Genomic DNA, 25805 nt, shown 5'->3' with positions numbered 1-25805 from the left:
CACATAGGGATACTTCTGTGGAAGACACATGAAGACTTTTGTGATGGAAATTAATACTTCTACAGGATTGGTGTCCCCCCCCCGTGTCATGGTTGAGCTAACGTGCGCTAATGTGATTAGCATGACGTTGTAAGTAACAAGATAAAAACATGAGCTGGCGCACACCCAGAATAATAGTTTGTGTGGAGGTGCTGACTAACGGCGAATAAACTATCAAAATACAGAAAGTCGCACACTCCATGTATAATCTCCCAGCAATTTAATGGGTATTTACCAACGTTTCAGCATCACTGTGCCTTCCTCAGGGTAATGTCATGAATACTTGAACTAGGTTATGTAGACACAGTGCAATTAGTGTAACCAATGACAGTGGTGAGGGGTGTGTCATAATGATTAAGTTAATTAAAATGAATTAGTGAAGCTGTTAAAAAATAGTATATGGCATATTAAATATATTATGTTATTGTTATCTTAGAAACATAATGGAATATTGTACATCATATTAGCATCAACATACATTATTGTTTCATTCAATTTCACATAATAATTTTGTATTTTATTTTTGTTACATGTAATATTGGTTCAACCTTAATATATAATGAACATCATCAACAGGGGGACATATTAGGTGTATGCTAATAAGCTGTACAAATAATTTTTCAAGTTATAAGAGTTGTTCATAAAGGAAAATGTGTTCATAAGAAGGGCCTGAGATCGAAGTCAATATTCAGACCACTAGGGGTCAATGTTTTTAGACAGGATATCCAGTAAGTCTCCCTTTGTAGTAGTAGGATCTCGATGTTACCTCCTTTCCTTGGTAGAGCAACATGCTCAATGCCTGTATATTTGAGGGAGGAGATGGGATGGATAGCTTCAACAAAGTGAGCTGCTACTGGATAGTCAATGTTCTTACACCTGATTGAGCTGCGGTGTTCAGCTATGCGTTGTTTAATTGTCTTTTCGTTTGTCCTACATAGGCTTTTCCACATGAGCAGGTGATGAGATAGATTACTCCCTTGGTCTTGCATGAGATGATACTCCTAACAGGGATCTTTCGATCTGTATGTGGGTGTCTGAAGAAAGACGTTTTTATGGTGCTATTGCACTGTACGCATGAGCCACATTTATAGTTCCCATTTGGGATAGGTGCCAAGAGTGTCTGAGTGGGCACAGGGGGCATGTTCGATCTCACCAAACTATCTCCAATATTGTGACCACGCTTATAGACTACCAGTGGGGGTTCCGTGTGCGATTTTTTTTTTGTCTGATTGCAGGATATGCCAGTGCTTTTTCATTTTCTTCGTTTCTGGGCAGGAGTAGTAAGCAGATTAAATCGGGTACGTTTTTTATCCGGCCATGAAAATACTGCCCACTATCCCAAACAGGTTTTAAATACCTTGTCCACGCAACTCAGCTCTCCTGCCCCTGACTCCTTTCACCAGTACCCACAGCCTTGATACTGTGCCCACACCACTGGGAAGTGAACAACAATAGTGATGAGCAACAATAGTGGCGTCTGCAGTTCACATTCAAAATAAAAGTCTTGCATTGAAATTGATGCAAACGGATTCAAATAGTGGAATCATGCTACAATTGGACTGGATAATGGTGAACAAGACACAACAAGGAATTAATTTGTCAATTACCAATACAATCTGAATCGCATTGTGAATGTATTATTAGTAGGGATGCACGATATATCGGTGAACAATGATTTTTTTGTTACATTTTACTAGGCAAGTCAGTTAAGAACAAATTCTTATTTTCAATGACGGCCTAGGAACTGTGGGTTAACTGCCTTGTTCAGGGGCAGAATGACAGAGTTTTACCTTGTCAGCCCAGGGATTGATTCAATCTTGCAACTTTTTTCCCCCTGTTGCCCAAAGCTGACGTTATAAGCAGCCAGCTAGCTTCATCTGGCTAGTGAGGCTCGACCAGACTTGGTTATGTGTTGTGAAGCTAGTCACAATAAGGATTAGGCACAATAGTGGAATTTGCAGTTTGCCTTCAAAATAAAAGTATGTAATTGACAGTGATGCAAATGAATACAAATAGTAGAATTATGCCAGAGTTTTATTTTGAAGGCTAAAAGCAAAGGCCACTATTGTGGCTAATCCTTATTGTGGCTAGCTTCACATAGATGAGTCCAACCACCATTAATCAACTAAAAACTTTCTCATAAATTAGGGTTAGTTTAGATGATGACACCTAGCTATATAGTTAGCTAACTATAGCTACTGAAAGAGATTGTCGTTTTGCTATGTTTTTGGGAAAGAACAATGTTTGCATCCATGAGCTAGCTAGCTAGCTTTTTTTTATGACCAGCACTGTAGGTGCGCGAGAACTTTACCAGCATACTAACATACGTATCAATGAATCGTTGTGACATGAAATACAAGTGATAGTGTAATCAATGTGTAATAACTACTTAAAAAAATGTATGAACGCGTAAAATTATTATGTGACGTGCAGTCATATTCAGTTCCTGATTGGTCAACAAGCTTATTTGACACGTCAAATGGTGTTATCTACTGGTCATTGTTTTCTTTTTTGACACACAAAGACCCAAACGGCGTTCCATAGAAATCCTGGTTGAGAATGAAACGACTGAACAAATGAACAACGAAACAACACAGCAAGTGAGTGAAAGAAATAGGTTTTGATTATGTTTTACTGGTAATGGGGACATACATAAAAGCCAACAAAATAACTTTTTGGTCAGTGTGGTGTGTGTGTGTGTAACCTTTATTTAACTAGGCAAGTCAGTTAAGAACAAATTCTTACAGTATTTACAATGACGGCCTACCCTGGCCAAACCTGGACAACGCTGGGCCAATTGTGATCACGGCCGGATATGATACAGCCTGGATTCGAACCAGGGACTGTAATGATGCCTCTTGCACTGAGATGCCGTGCCTTAGACCGCTGTGTCCATGTGTGTGTGTTAACTATTTAACTGTGCTTGAAAGGCCACTAAAATTTTAAATATGAGTTATCGGTACCAGTATTGTTTTTTGGGGGGGCAAGGAAAATATTGGATATCGGTATCGGCCAAAAATGTCATATCGGTGCATCGCTAATTATTAGACTTCAGGATTTTATTGGGGGCATAACATCACCTATGGATTGTGAATTGATGAAATTAGGTATCAGCCTACTCTGTGACATCAGCAAATACAATTCTGAAGAGCATTCAGTTATAAAACGGGTTGTTTGGATCCTGGATGCTGATTGATTGATAGCAGGGAGTTCTAGCACAACAATCCCTGCAGGTAATGCATGTTAATAGTTAACATAGATTTATCAATACACACCCACTGTCCCACAGCCCTGCCGGGCATTCATAAACTTCATCTACCCTGGAATAAAGCATCTAGACACTATTTCCCCAAGCTACCAGGCTAGCATTTGGTTTGGTACTACGGGGTTCATTTACAGTGCTGTGAAAAAGTATTTACCCCTTTCTAATTCTCTACTTTTGCATATTGTATACAGATATTCAACCAAAACCTTATATTAGATCAAGGGAATCTGAGTGAACAAAACTCAACAATTACATACTTATTTTATTTAATTCATAAACAAAGTTGTTATGCAACATCCAATGCCCCTGTGTATAAAAGTAATCGCCCCCTTACACTCAATAACTGGTTGTGCCACCTTCAGCTGCAATGACTCCAACCAAACACTGCCTGTAGTTGTTGATCAGTCTCTCACAATGCTGTGGAGAAATTGTAGCCCACACTTCCATGCAGAACAGCTTTAACTCAACGACATTTGTGGGTTTTCAAATCAAATCAGATGTTATTAGTCACATGCGCCAAGTGCAACAGGTGTAGACCTTACAGTGAAATGCGTACTTACAAGCCCCTAACCAAAAAGGCAGTTTAAAAAATATGAATAAGAATAGGAAATAAAAGGAACAAGTAATTAAAGAGCAGCATTAAAATAACAATAAAGAGACTATATTACAGGGGGTACCGGTAAAGAGTCAATGTGTGGGGGCACCGGTTAGTCAAGGTAATTGAGGTAATATGTACATGTAGGTAGAGTTATTAGAGTGACTATGCATAGATAATAACAGAGAGTAGCAGCAGCGTAAAAGAGGGGGTGGGGGGGGGGCTATGCATATATTCTGGGTAGCCATATGATTAGCTGTTCAGGAGTTTTATGGTTGGGGGTAGAAGCCTCTTGGACCTAGAATTGGCGCTCCGGTACCACTTGCCATGTGGTAGCAGAGATTATACATCACTGGGGCCAAGCTTCCTGCCATCCAGGACCTCTATACCAGGCGGTGTCAGAGGAAGGCCCTAAAAATGGTCAAGGACTCCAGCGACCCCAGTCATAGACTGTCATCTCTGCTACCACATGGCAAGCGGTACCGGAGCGCCAAGTCTAGGTCCAAGAGGCTTCTAAACAGCTTCTACCCCCAAGCCATAAGACTCCTGAACATCTAATCAAATGGCTACACAGACTATTTGCATTTCCCTCCTTGCCCCCTTTTAAACTGCTGCTGCTCTCTGTTGTTATTATCTATGCATAGTCACTTTAATAACTCTACCTACATGTACCTAAAACCTCAATTACCTAGACTAACCGGTACCCCCTTTATATAGCCTCACTATTGTTATTTTACTGCTGCTCTTTAATTATTTGTTACTTTTTATTCATATTTTTTCTTAGGTATTTATTTATTTATTTTTTCAACTGCATTGTTGGTTAGAGCTTGTAAGTAAGCATTTCACTGTTGTATTCAGCGCATGTGACACATACAATTTGATTTGAACTAAACTTAATCGTGTCTGCATTTTGCGAAAAGCAGTAAGAGTAAAATATCACCAAAGATAATTTTCCGAGTCAACAGGCAAATCAAGATCTACCCCTCAGAAATCTTTCAATAGAATCTACATGGTGAAAGGAAAAATGTACTTGTGCACTTTGTTTCCAACGTAGCCTAATAGCCATTGTACTGAGGAGTAGGTGGCTTTATCTCACCAAACATCTGCTTTTTATGTACACAGCTGCTATCCACTGGCAAGCTATACAATGACCAGCTATAAAAGATACAGGGGAGGCACCTACATTTAACAACAGATCAGACAGAACTGAAAATATGCTTTGGACCAGCAGTAGCATAGCAAACACACTAGTTAATTGTATTAAAATATAGGTTCCATTTGTTTTAACATTATACATTGGGAAAATGGGCACTTTGAAAGAGGGATCATCCTACTAATAACCCAAGGCATAGCTATTGAATTTGTTTATCTCATCGAGGCCCCAATTCAACAACAGTCTGTGAGAATGACCAACAAAAGAAGTCTGAAATGACAACAACAGCACAATGGTTAAATGGGTACTTTTCTAGATTAATATTTACTATAATTTTGTCTCCACATTCACTTTAGGATGTAACGCCTTCTCTTGGATGTCAATTATCTTGTCACCCTCTCAGTAACTTCCTGTTTTCTCTCTCCTTCATGCAGTGTTAACATCCTCACGGGCAGCCATGCGATGTAACTGGAGTGTATCATAAACTACTGTCAGGTTAGGGTTGTCTCTAGGCGGATCCAGTTCTGGCATAGCTCTTCGCTCCTCCTAGACAGGGAAATGGAAAGAGGGAGGGAGGGAGGGAGGGAGGGAGGGAGGGAGGGAAGGAAGGATTGATTGGGACAAGGAAAGACGGGAAGAGAGGGGGGGTGAGAAAAGGTGTAGCAAAAAATAAGTAAAAGAAAAAGGATCATGTTTTGTCATTAGATACTTTGTACCAAAGTAAGGAAACAAGACAAGTCTGATGCTCTCTTGTCTATTCTCATTGTTCTGCAGTAGGTAACTCAACAGTCAACATATCTAGAACCATTCATAAATCTAGTGGGAGGATTCATGAAGCCAAGCTTAAGTCCACAGACTTGGAAAATACTGTTTAAAACATGGGAAGATCAAAGTCATAACTATACTGAACAAAAATATGAATGCAACTTGCAACAATTTCAAAGATTTTACTGAGTTACAGTTCATATATGGAAATCAGTCAATTTAAATAAATTCATTACGCTCTAATCTATGGATTTCAGATTGCTGGGCAGGGGCGCAGCAATGGGTGGACCTGGGAGGGCATAGGTCCACCCACTTGGAAGCCAGGCCCAGACAATCAGAATTAGTTTTTCCACACAAAAGGGCTTTATTACAGACATAAATATTCCTCAGGGCATAGGTCCACCCATTGCTGCACCCTTGCCCAGTCATGTGAAATCCATAGATTAGAGCCTAATGAATTCATTTCAATTGACTGATATCCTTATATGAACTGTAGCTCAGTAAAGTCTAAGAAATTGTTGCAAGTTGAATTTATATTTTTGTTCAGTATAGTAATGCCTTTGATCTTCCTGTGTCTTTTACAGTATTTGCCAAGTCTGTGGACTTTATAAAACTTGGCTTCGTGGTTCCTCCCACTAGATTTAGAAATAGTTGTAGATTTGAGACTGTTGATGACTGTTGAGTTACTTCCTGCAGAACAATGAGAATAGACAAGAGAGCGTCCGACTTATCTTGTTTCCTTCCTTTGGTACAAAGTATCTAAAAATGAAACGTTTTCCTTTTTCTTATTTTTTGCTTTCCTACTGGCACAAAGATAAAAGCTACAGTTGGAGCCATGAGGGCTGCAAAAGCTGCTGTATTACATCTCCTATGTTTATCAGCCTGTAGCATTATTACTAACCTGGTTATCTGCTGGTTTAATGTGAGATATCTCTGCATACTGAACGCAATCTTGCTTTCTTTCAGGTGAGTCTATAAAGGCAAATAAAGGAAATTAAATATACAGTGTGGGTGGGAGTAACTGACAGATATGCACAAATGCTCACCCCCAAGACAGATTCTACAAACACTATGGAATCATGTTACTATAGGTACCTGTGTCTGTGCAAGAGGTCTTTTTGGTGCCAGAGAAGCTGTAAGGTAATGATTGTCAGAGTGTGCTTGTGTGTGTGCACCTTCTGCTTTTTCAACATTTAGAGAAGTGGTCTGAGACAATGCAACTGTCTGACCAAGCAGGGGAAAGGGGATACCTAGTCAGTTGTACAACTGAATGCATTCAACTGAAATGTGTCTTCCACATTTAACCCAACCTGAAGTGTGGAAGATAGACCAGTTAATTTGACCTGCATCTGTTGTTCAGGCAAACATTTCCTACCTTTTCCAAAACACTATCCTTGATAATTAAAAAAAGGTTGTGCACAACATGGTCTGACTTTGACAAGGAGAATAACTTCACCCCGTTAAAAGATGAATACCTGCATGCGAGTGTCCGTTTCTCCTCTTAAGACATATTGCAAGTCCAACAAGTCCTGAAGCAACCAGAACGCAGATTACAGCAATAATAAGAGAACCTCGAGTCCTCTCATCACCATCTAAAGTAAAAAGAGAGAAACTATATTACAATTAAAACATTGTGTTTCATAAAATGAGCTCTACCATACTTATTGTTTCATATAGAAGTTGGTATTGTCTGGATATCTGCAATGTAACATTGCTCCTGTACATGTTTTACCTGTCACCTTGGAGGGATCACTCTCTATACAGGAATTTGGAACATCAGCGGTCTCCTTGCTGACTGGGTTGGCAGCCTCACATCTGTAAGAGTCTCTGTTCTGTTCATCCACCTTGAGAGGTAGAGAGAGGGTGATGTTGAGGTCAAGGCTGCTGGTCTGGTTGAGTATCTCCCCTCCTCTGTACCAGGACAGGGTCACCTCTCTCCTGTTCCCCACAGAACACACCACACTACAGGAGATGTTATCATGGACCGTCACCTGAGGTTTGGACAGAACATCTGGAAGACAAATAATGAATAAATGGGAATTGGTGAAATGGAACTCATCTTTAAAGTAGCAAAGAGCAGATGCTGCATCCATTTTGGACTTATACATTAATGATTTGGACTCATTGATTCTTGAAGAATATAACTTGCATCATGACCTTAGTCCACGTCAGAGAACCCATCAGCTTGTTTTACTCCAGTGTTTGTTTACAGAGAAATTGTAAACAAACACTATATAGTCTCAAAACATGGTTACAACTATTGTTATATAATGGTTGATCAGTCCTTGCATCCATAGCTCTGTCTATGAATTTGAGTGGTTACATTTCTCCAGCCCCATCACTCAGCTTTTTACCGAACCAATAAAGTGACCGCTTTAGTATTGTTTCTACTGCTGATTGTCACTTTTATGATTTTGTCATTTACAGCACACACACACTTACAGTACACAGTAAGCTGAAATGTATGTCTCGTCTTCTCTTCATCTTCTTCTACATTCTCCACAGTATAAACCCCAGAATCGTCTATTTGTAGGTCTGTCAAAGTGAAGAATCCAGTAACATTGTTCCAGTGAAGGCGGTCTTTAAATCTCTTCACAAGGTTTGTATTACTTTGTTTACCAGGGTGCACATGTGCAATATTGCCAAGGTCTCCATAAAGTAAATTGCCAGACTTCAACACCATCACTAGAAAAGAGAGAGACTTTCCCACAATGCCTTTCACCTGCCGAGTCTCAGGTTGGGCTGAATGCTGGGCTGAGCAGAGTACTGTGGAGAGAAAGAGAGACTTAATATCAACGCATGGATTTAAATATCATAGTTCTTCTCTAATAACATAACAATGTGGCAAATTACAGTTTCTCGATTTCTTGAGAAAATGTGTCCAAATTGAATTAACTTTTTCGAAACAATTAACATGTAGCCCCATACTGAAACACGTCGGCCAAAATGACACATTTCAAATGCATTATGATTCAAAACATTAAACACATGACATAAAATCTACTACCTCCATCGAAACATACAACTTGTTATCTAATGAAAAGTTTTTTGAAAAGTTAATCAATATACCCTAACATGGTAAACCCTCTTTTATATTTCTGTGCCATTTGTTGATACTATAATTATACTATGCACCATAAAAGACAACTAAACATACAACAGCATGGGCTGTATTCTTTTTTCCTAAAATTATTTGACCAAAGATGACCAATGCAGATAGAATGTCACTCAAGTGCATGAATATCCAGAAACAAAAGGCTTTATTTGACCTTTTACCATGTTGTCCTTCACAAATTCAATGATGCTGTACAGTATATACAGAGAATAAAAATAAAATACACCAACCTAACAAATCATGGCAAAAACAAAGAAATGTAAAAAAGGCAACACCAATACAGTATACACTACATTCAGTCTATTCATTCTTGTCGATCAGGCCATATGTTTTCATCAACATCACACTGGATGTTTTCCCTTGCAATGTAGCGAAAAAAAAATATCCTCGCATGGAGTATCCACGCTTGGCAGTCCTCTGCAGTGATTGCCATACAACTGGCATTCATTGCGTCTAGGAGGGACATCTGGTCATGTGGATGGTAATCATAAACGTTCCACCTCCACACATCTGAACCACTCTTCCTTTATGGGCCCCTCTACCTCTCCTTTGTCCTTGCCCTCTGCCTCTTACGCGGTCCATTCTTGCAAACAGCAACTCAGAGGTGAGTGGCCTCTATAACGCATTAATAAGGACTGATTGCTGATTGAACAACTGTGCAAAGAAGGTTTGCACACGTGCAGAAGAGGTTTACATTCAGAGTAATTTGTATCAGCTGTGACCAAATGTTTTAATTTTGTTTGACATGATTTACTGAACTGAATTTTGCCTCTTTTGTAGAGTTGTTTACTGTTTTGCAAAACATTGCTTAGCATTTGCATTTTGTGTGAAAGCCTTTACAGTTTTGCAAAAAAGAATACTGTTTTTCTAATTGGATTATGATGGTTATCTGTGTCATTAAAAGTTTAATTGAAAGTGTCTTAGCAATCGAGAAAAACTGTAAAGACCCTGATGTGATGTAGACGGTTAGGAAAGAAATGACAGGACTAGTAGTTCTATGAATATGTTTGTATACACTTAGAAAAAATGGTTCCAAAAGGGTTATACGGCTGTATCTATTGGATAACCCTTTTTGTTTCTAGTTAATCCCCTTTTTGGTTTGAGGTCAAACCCTTTTGTGTTCCATGTAGAGCCTCCTGAGGCAAGGGTTCTACATGGACCCCAAAAGGGTTCTACCTGAAACCGAAAGCGGTTCTTAAAACCTGTTAGGGTATAGGGGGCAGTATTGAGAATTTTTTGAAAAAATATGTGCCCATTTTTAACTGCCTATTACACCAACTCAGAAGCTAGAATATGCATATTATTGTTCAGGTTTGGATAGAAAACACCCTAAAGTTTCTAAAACTGTTTAAATGGTGTCTGTGAGTATAACAGAACTCATTTGGCAGGCAAAACCCTGAGACAGATTCTGACAGGAAGTGGATACCTGATGTGTTGAATTGACTTTGAGCCTATGCCATTGAAAAACAAAGGGGCTGAGGAATATTTTGGCACTTCCTATTGCTTCCACTAGATGTCACCAGCCTTTACAAAGTGTTTTGAGTCTTCTACAGTGAGATCTGACCGAATAAGAGCCATGGAACGTGATGGCCCATTAGACACCTTGCGCGCGAGTTGATGGTGGGTACTCTCATTCCGAAACGTTTTAAAAGAGAACCCAATGGTCCGCCTTGAATTTTATTCATGTTCTGGTTAAAAAAGGCCCTAATGATTTATGCGTTACAACGTTTGACATGTTTGAACGAACGGAAATATATTTTTTCCGTTCGGGAAGTGAAGTGAAGTCCGGCTGGCTTAGATCATGTGCTACAACACGGAGGTTTTTGGACATAAATGATGAGCTTTTTTGAACAAAACTACATTCGTTATGGACCTGGGATTCTTTGGAAGTGACATCTGATGAAGAGAATCAAAGGTAATGGATTATTTACATAGTATTTTCGATTTTAGATCTCTCCAACATGGCGGTTAGTCTGTATTGCAATGCGTATTTTTCTGGGCGCAGTGCTCAGATTATTGCAAAGTGTGATTTCCCAGTAAGGTTAATTTTAAATCTGGCAAGTCCATTGCGTTCAAGAGATGTAAATCTATAATTCTTTGAATGACAATATAATATTTTACCAATGTTTTCTAATATTAATTAATTATTTTGTTGTCATGACTTGACTGCCGGTATTGGAGGGAAACGATTTCCTGAACATCAACGCCATAGTAAAACGCTGTTTTTAGATATAAATATGAACTTGATAGAACTAAAAATGCATGCATTGTCTAACATAATGTCCTAGGAGTGTCATCTGATGGAGATTGTAAAAGGTTAGTGCATAATTTTAGCTGATTTTATGGTTTTGGCGACGCCTGTCTTTGAATCGACAATGCATTACACACAGCTATTGTCAATGTACTCTCCTAACATAACCTAACTTTATGCTTTCCCCGTAAAACCTTTTTGAAATCGGACAACGTGGTTAGATTAAGGAGATGTTTATCTTTCAAAGGGTGTAAGTTAGTTGTATGTTTGAGAAATTTAAATTTTGACATTTATTTGGTTTCAAATTTGCCGCTCTTGAAATGCACCTGCTGTTGATAGGGTGCGCCACGGGTGGCACGCTAACGTCCCACATAGCCCAGAGAGGTTTTAAAAGGGTTCTCATATGGGGACAGCTGAATAACCCTTTTAGGTTCTAGATAGCACCTTTTTTTCTAAGAGTGTACACACTGAAATTAAGTTCACATGGAAATAAAGACTATCTCAGCAAATTCCTCTTCTGGTGTTAATGGCACAATAACTGAAATGCCATCATTGTAAAAAATCCTTTATTACTTTTTTGGACTTTTATTTGAACAGGGAAATCCCATTGAGACCAAAACCTATTTTGCCATAGAGCCCTGCATGTAAACAAATTATACAAAATGTACAACCTGAACTGCCCTAGAGGCACCAGAACATCACGGTGCAGAGAGCTCTGCAGATCATTCCAAAAACAATGCAGATTTACCTAATTTCGTAGTGATCAATGGGACATCTAGAGTTAGCCATCACTGTGATAGGGTCTGGTAACACATGTCTGTAATTTAACAATGAAGTAAAGTATGACGGAAGTTTGCACAAGAAGGCTTTATAAACAAAAAGAGAGCAGTGTATTGATCTACAAGACTTAGGAGAGGGCCAGCCTACTTTCTGATATAGAATGCAATGATTTGTAATGAACCCGTCACCCGTAATAAAGCGAAGTGTGCTGTTCTAAACTGAATCTAATGGTTTCAGTGTAGTGGCAGTTGCATTCATATAAATGGTGTCACCGTAGTCTAGTACTGGCAGGAAAGTTGACAAAATTATCTGCTTCTGCTGTTCAAGGATAGGCATAATCAGTTTCTAAAGAATAGGCCAATTTGTATTCTCAACTTCTTAATAACTAACTCATCCATATGCTTTTAAAAAGATTACTTTTTGAAATTCCAGTTGCCCAGATATTTATAAGCGAGATGGGATCAATGTGGGGACCACACAATGTACGTACAATTGAAGTCGGAAATTTACATACACTTGGGTTGGAGTCATTAAAACTCGTTTTTCAACCATGGTCGACAGTGTCGAAAGCTTTAGATAAATCAATGAATAGAACTGCAGTGTTTTTTCCTATCAAACCCAGTGTCATTTTGGCACTCTTTTTTTTTTTTTGTGTAGACTTAGTCATTTTGACTAAAATATCATTGAGTCGCATTTTTGTCATTTGAATAATGATTTAGTGTAGTTATTGTCAAAATGATAATTATCCTATAGTAAAAACAAATCACTGACTTCCATGTGCACAAACATACATAGCCTTCTGCATAACTATTCTCTTCCCAACAGCAGAAATATGACAAACATAAAAGAATATACACTGAGTGTACAAAACATTAAGAATACCTTCCTAATGCTGAGTTGCAGGTAAGGTTACTGGTAATTTAACCAGGGCCATATCAAGTTGCAAAACATTCTCAAATGTTGCAGATAGAAATCCCATGAAAAGAGAAGACTTTATTCCTAATTCAACATTTCAGAGACATGTTTGTTCTACATAGCATATTCCTATCTGTACGTTCTGCCTCTAATTCGCTCGTCGTCCCCTTATGCCATAGTTTGTACATCTCAATTGTCAGTAGAAACCACATTTGTTTAAGCAAGTCAGCCATGTCAGCTGCGGTATGTTTTTTTTTAAAGGAGGCTGAATGAACTCTTTCCCAGACAAGGCTCCGCTGATAGCCAGGTGCAGTCAGGCTGTGAGAAGGCAAAGCTTCTGAAAAACTCCCAGCACTGGAGGGAAGATCAGTCAGCTGCTGCCCGTGTTGCGCTTTTTCTCAGTTGTAAATGTAAGCTGGGCAGAAACTGGCTACTCTTAAGTTGACTGATCTAGCTGGCATGGTAACTGCTGTTTGACAGAAAAAGAAGAAAAATATTCCCAGTGCTGATCTAGTAGTGTAACTGACATGTTACTTTTGCTAATGTTTCATCCCCTCTTGACTGAAGTGAATGAACTACTCGCAGCTAGCTAGTAGCTACCATAGCCAGTTCAGCTCTAGCTATTCTTTAGCTATCTGTCAGGAAGAAGTATATAACAGCTGTTGTGTGAATGGAAATGTTTTTTAGCCTTTGTTTTGTACAGTTTCAACCAAAGCAAATTTGATGATGTACAGTATGCTGCATTTTTTCAAAAGAATTTGATATAGTTTTTGATGCAATCCCCTCTGGAGTTGTTTTACTGTTTAAGGATGTGGCCAAATCTATCCCCTCCATACTTTCTCTTGATCCAGTTGGCTCAACACTGGGCAAGATATGTTTCTCACCTTCTGTTTTGAACAACAATAGGAAAATACGTGCCTTATTTCAATGAGATGTTGTTTCAGTCCCATATGTCATGTCTTTCTAGAATGGTATTTTAAGAAATATTAATTCAAAAAATGTTTGGTCTCTTTCTCTGAATTTTATTTTAACAAGATTAAAGACATTTCTTAAATTATTTCACAAGTGCTACCCTATTAAACATTATCTTGAAAAGTAAAAAAAGACATTGTTTCCTGTAACTTCTGTAATGAACAACCGGAGACAGCTTTACATTTATTTTGGTATTGCTCTTATACCCGGAAGCTGTGGCAAGATATCTGTTGATTTGTTTTACATCATAAACATGCAAATGTTTCCCTTCTACTTGAAAAAGTGATATTTGGTTTAACAAAGTATATGCAAAGCCTTCTTAATCAACCTCATTGTTATTTTAGCTAAATTCAATTTTCTTAAATGTCAAAAACCTCTTTTATTCTTTTCTACAGCAAATATATAAACATTCTCTTCTTCTCATAACAAAAAAGCAATCAAAACTTTGAATGTAAGTTTTACAAGGTCTTATATAATGTATTGTCTTTTTTCCCCTTACTGTAATGTTTGTATACTCTGTTTGTTTTTATATATTGTATATTTGGAATTTGTCACACCAGCCTTCGCTTTGACTCCCCCTCCTGTCCAGCTCAGGCGTTCAGCGTCACCGGCCTTCTAGCTGCTGCCGAACCTACTGCTGGCAAACGCCCTTCACTCATCAACTCCGGACTTGTCTCGTCATCATTACACATACCTAGTTCCAATCCCTCACTGTAAATATACTCCTTCTGCCATTTGTCTTTGTCGGTCATTATAAATGTTACTTGTTTTCCTGAGGAATCTATCCTATTTCCTGTGTTCTTTATATTTTGTACCTTGGGTTCACCCTGTGCCTTTTTTATGAAGATATATTTTGAGCACAACAGCGTTTGGGTTTCGTCCCGCTTTGAACTATGGTGCTTAAATACATTCAGTAGTTCTAAACCTGCGACTGCCTACTCCTCTCTACACCAGTGACAGAATTGCTTTACCAATAATAATAATACTAAAGATAAAACATTGGTTGAGTTAGTTGTGACAACCTGTTAAGGAATACTGCGCTAGTCATTAAGTGCTGTGATTGGACGAGTCATGCAGTGCTGTGATTATTTTTTCAAAAGGACCAGACTGTCATGTCGGCCACCGACATGCCGGCGGAGGTGCAACAACAACAAATATAAACAAAACATAGACAGCCTCCGTCTTGATTGAGTGTATAAGGTTTTAGGCGTTAGCTAGTTATCTAGTTGCCTGTCTTTGAGCACGTCCTGTACATCTTAGATTTTCCAGATATATTCTCAGCCATTTGCAGGTGTTTAGTTCTGTATCTGTCTTGTATTGCCTGAAATGTAAAGTTGTTAAACTTGGGTATTTGAATTGGGTAGCTGGAATTTAACCAGTCACTGATATTGGGTAAATGAGGGACGTCTGTTGAAATCAGAAGGGTTGTATACAAAATGCTGTGCAGGCCTGGCTGGCTGCCTATACACTGAGTATACCATACATTGCACCCCCCCACCCCCCCCCACCCTTTTGCCCTCAGAACAGCCTCAATTGTTTGGGCATGGTTTCTACAAGGTGTCAAAAGCGTTCCACAGGGGTGACTCCAATACGTCCCACAGTTGTGTCAAGTTGGCTGAATGTAGTTTGGGTGGTGGACCATTCTTGATACACACAGGAAAATGTTGAGTGTGGAAAAACACAGCAGCGTTTAAGTTCTTGACAAAAACTGGTGCGCTCTGGCACCTACCATACCCCGTTCAAAGGCATTTCAATCTTTTGTCTTACCCATTTCACACTCTGTATGACACACATACAAACTGACTCCTCCCCTTCATCTACACCAGTGGTTCACAAACTTTTTATAGTTCTGTACCCTTCAAACATTCAACCTCCAGCTGTGTACCCCCTCTAGCACCAGGGTCAGTGCACTCTCAAATGTTTGTTTTTTGCCATTTTAAGCCTGCCACAAACAATACATTTTTTTTGCCTTTATTTTACTAGGCAAGTCAGTTAAGAACAAATTCTTATTTTCAATGACAGCCTAGGAACAGTGGGTTAACTGCCTTGTTCAGGGGCAGAACGACAGATTTGTACCTTGTCAGCTCATGGATTCAATCTTGCAACCTTTCGGTTACTAGTCCAACACTCTAACCACTAGGCTACGCTGCCGCCCATTTGCTAAACATAAGAATGAGAGTTTTTGTCACAACCTGGCTTGTGGGAATTGACAAAGAGCTCTTATAGGACCATGGCACAAATAATAATATAATAATAATAATACATTTTTCTCCTTATTTAGACATCTTAAATATAAAACCTTAAAATTGTGACTAACTCACCACAGGTTAATGAGAAGGGTGTGCTTGAAAGGATGCACATAACTCTGCAGTGTTGGGTTGTATTGGAGAGAGTCTTCATCTTTTTCCACACACAGTCTGTGCCTGTATTTAGTTTTCATGCTAGTGAAGGCCGAGAATCCACTCCCATAGGTACGTGGTTGCAAAGGGCATCAGTGTCTTAATAGCATGATTTGCCAAGGCAGGATACTCTGAGCGCAGCCCTATCCAGAAATCTGGCAGTGACTTCTGATTAAATTAAATTTTCACAGAACCGCTTGTTACAATTTTGATGAGGCTCTCTTGTTCAGATACCAATAGGTGGACTGGAGGCAGGGCATGAAAGGGATAACAAATCCAGTTGTCCATTTCGGGAAAGTACGTGATTAATTGCGCACCCAGCTTACTCAGATGATTCGCTATAACACATTTGACATTGTCCATAAGCTTGAGTTAATTTGCACACAAAAAATCATACAATGATGGAAAGACCTGTGTGTTGTCCTTGTTAATGCAGACAGAGAAGAGCTCCAACTTCTTAATCGTAGCCTCAATTTTGTCCTGCACATTGAATATAGTTGCGGAGAGACCCTGTAATCCTAGATTCAGATCATTTAGGTGAGGAAAAAACATCACCCAGATAGGCCAGTCGTGTGATGAACTCGTCATCATGCAAGCAGTCATACAAGTGAAAATTATGGTCAGTAAAGAAAACGTTAAGCTTGTCTCTCAATTTAAAATAAACGTGTCAATACTTTGTCCCTTGATAACCAGCACACTTCTGTATGTTGTAAAAGCGTTACATGGTCGCTGCCCATATCATTGCATAATGCAGAAAATACACGAGAGTTCAGGGGCCTTGCTTTAACAAAGTTAACCATTTTCACTTTAGTGTCCAAAACATCTTTCAAGCTGTCAGGCATTCCCTTGGCAGCAAGAGCCTCTCGGTGGATGCTGCAGTGTACCCAAGTGGCGTCGGGAGCAACTGCTTGCACTCGCATTACCACTCCACTATGTCTCCCTGTTATGGCTTTTGCGCCATCAGTACAGATACCAACACATCTTGACCACAAGTCCATTTGATGTCACAAAGCTGTCCAGTACTTTAAAAATACCCTCTCCTGTTGTCCTGGTTTCCAGTGGTATACAGAAGAGGATGTCTTCCTTAATTCGTCTTAAATCTCGCTCAAAAATCTCCCTTAGCTTTTTTCAAATAGGCATGTTTAGTTTCTAAAATGTCTGCGCAAGCGTGAAGGTTACATTGAGTTGTGAGATATATATGTGAACCCAAAATGAATGTAGTTCTCATCATATCGGCACCTCTTCAAATGGTCCAACGTCCCTGTCTGTTGTTCAGTGCTTTCCCGGGTAAGGGGACAGTAGCTCTTATGCTACATCAGATTCACAACCATCAGTGTCCATGCTTTACCATTTATCCATTTTCGAGCAAACGTAATGAGCAGCAGCTACGTTTGGCTAAATACGGATCGTTAGTGGAATTCCCGCGAGAGAGTAACGGTTAATGTGATTGGATGTTAATTATTTGACTAGGCTACCTGTAATTTGACATTGTGTTGTTATTTCGCTGAACACTTGATGGTTGAATGTTTTTGCGGGGCAGTGAAACGAGGCTACTCAGGCGAGGGAAAAAAACATCACCCAAATGTATAGCCCCATTGGAAAATCTAAATTGACTGTTTTGAAAATGTGAATCACATTTTTATTTGGCGTACCCCTGACGGTATTGTGCGCACCCCAGTTTGGGAATAGCCGATCTACACTGATTGAAGTGGTTTTAACAAGTGACATCAACAAGGGATAGTAGCTTTCACCTGGATTCACCTGGTCAGTCTGTCATTGAAAGACCAGTATTTCTTAATGTTTTGTCTTCTCAGTGTAGTTAGGGCTTGCATAGCTAGAAGATGAGACCTCAGTCACTTGGAAAGAGGGGTGGTTTGTTGGGACACATTTACAGTCGCACCTCAACTTGCTGATGTTCCACAAAGGAGCAGTATGTAAGGTGCTGCAAATTTCAATATAGGGTGTGAGATGTTACATTTAGAGGTAAACTCACTCTGTCAGGCAAAACAGCCAAATACTCCATCTTAAAGTGATGTGACATGTTTTATAAACATCTCACATCAAAATAATTGTACAAAATATACTGAACAAAAATATAAACGCGTCATGTAACAATTTCTACGGTTTTACTGAGTTACAGTTCATTTAGGGAAATCAGTGAATTGAAATAAATAAATTAGGCCCTAATCTATGGATTTCACTTGAATCGTCAGGGGCGAGGACACGTGGGAGCCAGGCCCACCCACGGTCCAGCCAATCAGAATGAGTTTTTCCACACAAAAGAGCCCCCCCCCCCCCCCCCCCCCCCGCAGAAGCCGAATGTGGAGGTCCTTGGCTGGTGGTCTGCAGTTGTGAGGCCGGTTGGACGTACTAACAAATTCTGTAAAACGACATTGGAGGCAGCTTATGGTAGAGAAATGAAAATTAACTTCACAGGGTGTTGAAATTGCACAGTGATCTTGAGCTCCTTTCAAATAAATATCAAGGATCTGATTGTCTGACATTATGATCAACACTTATCCATAAAAATCTCATGTAGATTATACCCGCACTGCCTAAAAACACTATCTGTGATCTGTTGGCTAGAGCGCACGTGCCAAGACCAGAGTACACATTTGCTCGTGACACAACTATTGAAAATGCGATGGAAACATCATTAACTTTAGATTTTTATTCGGTACGTGAAAACTAATCCTTGAGGTTAACGACAGCTGTCAAGTTCTTACAACCACAGTCACAAAAATCAAGGGGCACATACCGAAGAGATGCAGTATCGTCACCTTTAGTCTATTTCGTCGAGAAAACTGCATTGTAGCCTACAGTCCATCCAATCATCCAACGGGCTCCACACAATCTACAATTAACATGACATAGTCTGAGCTACTCACCACGAGCGCCTAGACGGATGGGGGGGGAGTTTGCAAGGGGTAAAAAAAAAAATATTGCATTCAACAACTATCATCTGTATTTGCATTTCACGCACAACAAAGAGGAGAGGAGGGATATATTATCGCGGCACATCAAAGGTAACACCTCACTTAACGAGAGAGAGAGAGCTAGATAGATAAATATATATTGTATGTTTGTGAGTGATTCACCATCCATGATCGATTTGAGCAGGGCGTAATGTGTCCAGTATCTGTCTGCAGACAGTCAGCTTTAATTTGAGGGTATTTTCATCCATATTGGGTGAACCGTTTACAAATTACAGCACTTCTTGTATATAGTCCCCCCATTTCAGGGGACCAAAAGTATTTGGACGAATTCATTTATGTATTAAAGTAGTCAAAAGTGAAGTACTTTTATTCATAGCACGCAATGACTTCATCAAGCTTGTGACCCTACAAATGTGCTGAATGCATTTTCTGTTTATTTTTGTTTGGTTTGTTATTTTGTGCCCAATAGAAATGTTGTATTTTGGGAAATAGTTGGGGTACTTGTAAAATGTGAGCCTCTCACAATAATTCCATTATAGGCAATTACACCATTATCTACCATTACCGCATGTCAGCTTCATGATAATGAGTGACTTGACTTGCGGGTGCACAGTGCACTGTTTGGATAATGGAATTAGTTTGTGAGTGGACAAAGGTGTGCAGGTAGCCAACAGGAGCGCCTTTTGAAGTGGTTATTTGACACTCAGATGAAAACATGAGTGGTTGTGTTTATGCAACATTAAAAGTTAATACATGATGAAAGTTATATAACTCTACTACTCGGCCTACAGGGCCCACAGAGATCATACTAAATGAATATGGATTCTAAAAATAATTATATGATTAGACCCGTTCAAGGTTTACATGTATCCCAATGACTATTCTACATTGGTTGTCCAGTAAGATCCCTCTGGTGGCCGAGTTGACCTATTTTAATTAAGAAAAGCGATTGGTTTCTGGAAAAAAAGTTTAAGTTCTTTGATAGGCTGATAAGGATTATGTTACAGGATATAATCACTGCCACCTGGTGAGGTTGGCATAGGGCTAACGTGTGCCAGGTTATCTGATGAGACCACTTACAATGTCGCGGTCAAATCACTTTTTATTGGTCACATACACATATTTAGCAGATGTTTTTGCGGGTGTAGCGAAATGCTTGTGTTCCTAGCTCCAACAGTTCTAATACGTGATTTGAATTGGCTGATGCATAAACTTAAACTTAACATTTTTTTTGTGTGTTGGACATGACCCAAACATGACATTTTTTATTTAGGCCAAAAAGTGAATGTTGTCTTGCAAAATTACTTAAAGGACCTTGTTGCAAACAGGATGATTGGGAATGGATTTCTTGAACACAGGCATCCTTATTTTCACTTTGTCATACAGGCCAGTAATGTGGAGTGAATGCAATGCTGTTGATCCATGCATATTTCTCTCAGCTTAGCCAAATATGAGTTATGTGTCAGTTTTAAAATCATCTTAAGCCTTGGTTGGACCAGGTTTCTCTTGAAAAATGTATGTCATCTGAATGAGACTAACCTAGATAAACAAACAAAGGTTAAATAAAACATAATAATTATCATTCAATGATACATATTGGGGGCGTTTCCCAACTCACTGTTCCTGTTACATTGTCAGAAACATTTCAAGAGGAAATGCGAGCTCTGTCAGTTGGCCAATATTGAAAAGAGACACACACACACATACACACACACACACACACACACAAACAGTGGTGGACTTCCCATTAGGCAACTAAGGCAATTACCTGGGGCATCATCACCAGGGGGCCTTGTGAACTTGGCATAATTTTAAAAAAAAATACATTATTTCTGTTATCTTCCGCTTGAGGCGGATTTCTGATGCGAGCTATTGTCGCGGTTGTGACAAACAGTTGCTGTTTTCTCTCCCTGAATTTGCCGCTACTTTTTGAACGGTTGGGGATATTAGCTATTATGACATCATACCTGAAAGCTATGACTCTCAGGAACACGTACGTGTCTTCTATTTCCCTCTACAAAGCTCACAAGCAGCACAGGAAATGTTAGATGACACTGTGAAAAAAAACGCAATTGAAAACGATGGCAATGCAGATCTTTTTTCTTCTACACACACACAATTATTACCTGATTATCTTCCCTGATGTTTTTCCGAATTTCCAATACCTTTCTGATGCCCTTCATTCACTTTGTGATGCAAATATGTTGAATATGGGAAAGAAGCAACAATTTTTATTTGACATGTTTTTTATTAGCCTTATGAACATAGGCTACAAACAGCAACCACATTTATTTCTGTGCTAGAATGGTTAAAAAGTACATACAATTAAGAAAGAAATATCGGTATTGGTCGATATTGCAAAGAAAAATATCTGATATAGGTATTGGCCCAGAATTTATACCTCGTTCCCTCCTTCAGGGAACAGTAGTTGTATTCATAACTGTACATTCCCTATCAGTCGGTCACTCGGTACAACATACTATGGGGACATACAATCACACCCCAAGCCGGCTCAGAGGGTACCAAACTAAGAGGCTCAGGGCAGTCCAAGCACACATAGGTTCCACCGGCTCCAAAAAGGGATTACAGATAGGGCTGCACAATTAATTGAATTCAGATCTCTTGCATTATCCATATCACAGGAGATATATAGAATGTAATATTTTGAAATGCCACCCGGCCGCATATAGAGTCCATAATTTTTTTGTTTTACTCCGTTTCTTTCCCTCTTGCGACTGCTTTCCACACAGAACAAGCCCCGTCACTCAAGCAGCACAATTCCTCCACCTCGCTGTAAGATTCACTAAGTTCGCATGCTGTTCTATTAGGTCAAATGCAGTCAACAGATTGTTCCAAACAAGAATGATGTTGCTTTCCACATTGCTTCACTTCTTCGGGATAGGGGGCAGTATTCAGAAGTTCAGATGACTGAGGTGCCCAAAGTAAACTGCCTGTTACTCAGGCCCAGAAGCTAGGATATGCATATAATTGGTAGTTTTGAATATAAAACAGTTTCTAAAACTGTTCAAATAATGTCTGTGAGTATAACAGAACTGATATGGCAGGCAAAAACCCGAGGAGAGTCCATCCGGAATTTTTTTTTTTTTAGGTGACTGCCCTTTCAAATGCTTGTTTATGGGAAAATCAAAGGAATACCTCCCAGATTGCAGTTCTTAGGGCTTCCACTAGATGTCAACAGTCTTTAGAAAGAGTTTCATGGCTTGTTTTTTGAAAAAAACTGTAGTCTTGTGGCGCGCGTGGATGAGGGCGTGTACTCCGTTGTTTATCTCCGGTAATGAACATACTATTCTCCGTCTTAAATTTGATTGTTTATTTACATATTAGGGTACCTGAGGATTGATTAGAAATGTTGTTTGACTTGTTTGGACGAAGTTTATTGGTAACTTTTGGGATTCCTTTTGTATGCATTTTGAACTAGGGGAACAGGTGGATTACTGAATCAAGCCTGCAAACTAAACTGACTTTTTTGGGATGTAAAGGACTTTACCGAACAAAAACAACCATTGGTAAGTAGCTGGGACCCTTGGGATTGCAAACAGAGCAAGATCTTCAAAGGTAAGTGATTTATTTTATCGCTATTTCTGACTTTTGTGACGCCTCTGCCGGATTGGAAAATGTTTTTAATGCTTTTGTATGCGGGGCGCTGTCCTCAGATAATCGCATGGTATGCTTTAGCCGTAAAGCCTTTTTGAAATCTGACAAAGTGGCTGGATTAACAAGAAGTTAAGCTTTTAAATTATGTATTGCAAGTCAAATCTTGCAATATTTGGATAAAAAAAATGTAAGTTGATTTTTTTGTTTATATTGTGCAGCCCTAGTTACAGAAACCAAATATTTCTTGAATACTTACCCGAGAAGCCTAAATTGTCAGAGCCTCATGAGAACTGAACTGTCAGAACCACATGTAGAGAACCAGAACCTGCTGCAGCTTGGCTATGCACACTGACACTGCCACTGCAGCCCAATTCCATAAACCCCATGTTTTCAAAAACAATACTTGCGAGCCTAAAATGTCAGAACCTAAAGTCCAAGACAACAGAACACCTGTCGTGACTTGGTAAAACGCACACACACGCTGGATAGCATCGACCAGAGTCGATGAACCACTGCATCCCGAGGCTCAAACCCACAGGAAACCTGCAGTAACCTGGAAACTGTACTCGCACACTGCCACAGCAGCCCAAGGCTCAAATCTACAAAAAACTGAGGTAACCCTGATAATGCGCATTTTAAGTGCTGTCGAAGCCCAAAGCTCAAACTCACAGGGAACTGTGATAACCCGGATAAATGAACAACCTGCACGCTGCCTAACATTGACTCCCGGAGCCACCCATAAGTACACTATGAACTACGCTGTGAGCAGTTACCTTTGTGAGGCTTTATCACTTGAATGTATGTGGGGAACCCCAATTCGCTGCAGCACAGATATCACCAATCGTCATGCCACTGAACAAAGGCCAACAAGAAGCCTTCACACCCATATGGAGGAGGTGAAAAAGGGTACAGTTTGAAAGCTGGGACCTGTAAGACATAAGCATAACCTTGGGAGTCGCCAGGTGCAAACTCCAAACAGGAAGGTTGTACTGATAGCGTGTGGAGATCCTGAACGCACTTGGCTGACATCAAAGCCATGAGCAGGACAGTCTTGTAGGAAAAGACCTTCAGATCCACAAACTCCAATAAGGCTCAGAGAGCATCCAGGACCAAAGCCAGGTCCCAGATTGGTGCCATAGGCTTCGACACGGGTCTGTGCTGATGCACGCCTTTCAGGAACTGCACCGCCAGAGGATGAGACACCAGGGAAGAGCCGTCAATCCCTACATGAGACGCTGAGACGGCTGCAATATAAACCTTCAATGTGGAAAAAGAAAGGACCTGCTCAAAAAGCTATTGCAAGAACATCAAAATGTCCACCAAGGAGTTCTGAAAAGGAGAAACTCAACCACTGAGGGCTGCAGTCTCCACTCCGTAGAGATATCTGGGAAGATACGTCGCCCTGAGTGAAAGTAAATGCACACTGCTCCATAAGAACAGAACGTGCCAGGTTTAGAAGAGAGAGAGAGAGACCTCGACCCTCGCCGCCGTTCCCCCAGGCCTGTTGATATACGCCACCGCCATCCTGACCTTACCAACACATGACGGCCCTCCAACATTGGAAGGAAATGCCTCAGCGCTATCAAAACTGTCAGTAGCTCTAGGTAAATGAAATGCTGCACACATTGCACTGTTGACCAAATCCTTCTTTCCCGAAATCCCTCTTCGCCCACACAACGCACTCCCATCCCAGTAAGGATGCTTCTCTCATGATTACTCTGCGGGACACTACCTGGCCCATGAGTACTCTGCCTCCATATTCTTACTCAACTCTTGCAACAAATCGATATGATACCTCTGCAGCATTGTGACCACATTCAATGACCGGGCTGCCACACGCGCAGCCTGGTACCGTTTGTTCAATTGATCTTCACTGTGAAAATCCTCTAGAGCCAACCAGGGATAGTATATCATCCCGGAATCCATACTCTAAACACTGCCATAGAAATTGGCTCTGCTCTCTCCCGGCTGTTGTACAATTGTAACACCTGAATCTTCTTAGGCCTATCCGAAATGCATCGATCTAGAATTCTTACATTGACAACACATGCATTGATATTGATGACTATTCAGAGAGTAGGATAAGCCATCTTCAGGTAAGCGTTCCCTTAGCTCCAAAAATATTTCAGTGCAGTAGGACTGTATATATTGCAGTTATTACAAACCTACTGCAATACAACATCCAAAAGAACACAGTTATGCCCCGTTTACATCGTGACTTATTTAACGACGCCATACGTCATATTCATGCAATCTTGTTCCGCAACTGGACTGAGAGCTCAGGGAGGGTTTCACAAAACACAAGACAAAATATAGGAGATCCTAGTCTCTCGTCAGGGATTGCATTTATTTTGGGAGATTGCAAAATATGACCTTTTCATTCAAGACAGTAGAAACATATTGTTTCAGTTGATAATTAAATAGGTTTGGTTTAGTTTTTCATCAACTTGCTTCTATAACATTCTAGCAAGTCATCCTAGCTTACAAGGCAGCTACCTAGCTGGCTAAAAGCTACGCTATACTGTCGCTAGAGACCTGATTTTCATTATCATCAAAAACAAACATCATTATCATTATAATAAACTAAAGAAGGAAGGAGGTAGTCATAAAAATAGTACTTACTTATAGGATTGGGTAATTATTTACAAGTTGCTAGCTATCCCATAAACCCATCGTCGAAAGCCACATATTTTTATCATCTGTGGTTTGGTAATTTCCTGTTCTTCGAAGGACTCTGGCCGGACTGAAGAAGACTCATAGTTTGGAGAACGGAACCACAAGGGGGCATTGCATTTCTCCTCTGCTGTGGACGGTCCCCAATCAAATGAATGACATCCGGCGCAATGTAATGGAGTGCTTACGGTTAATGCGAATGAATCCTATATACTAAAATGGCCAATTTTGAGCTCCAATCAATTAGCTTTAATTTCTCAGAGATCAAATTATATTTCAACACATTTTTTTTAGAGGAATGCTAATATTATCTGTTTCTAACTGCATAAATG

At 39.8% G+C, this 25805-nt stretch overlaps 1 protein-coding gene across 1 annotated transcript in view; it reads right to left on the bottom strand.

Annotated features, from left to right (window-relative positions):
* LOC115191978 (hepatocyte cell adhesion molecule-like) overlaps positions 1-19135 on the bottom strand; it is a 54929-nt gene extending 35794 nt beyond the window's left edge. Inside the window, exon 1 of the mRNA XM_029750055.1 lies at positions 19008-19135. Within this exon, the coding sequence (XP_029605915.1) occupies positions 19008-19059 (52 nt within the window). The 5' untranslated portion in view covers positions 19060-19135. The remainder of the gene's footprint in view (positions 1-19007) is intronic.
* Between the last annotated feature and the right edge of the window lie 6670 nt (positions 19136-25805).

Source organism: Salmo trutta, chromosome 4 (genome assembly GCF_901001165.1).
Source record: "Salmo trutta chromosome 4, fSalTru1.1, whole genome shotgun sequence".
In the NCBI taxonomy this organism is placed as follows: domain Eukaryota; kingdom Metazoa; phylum Chordata; class Actinopteri; order Salmoniformes; family Salmonidae; genus Salmo; species Salmo trutta.
Note: the sequence above shows the minus strand (reverse complement) of the source record. Positions and strands in the feature narration are given on the sequence as shown.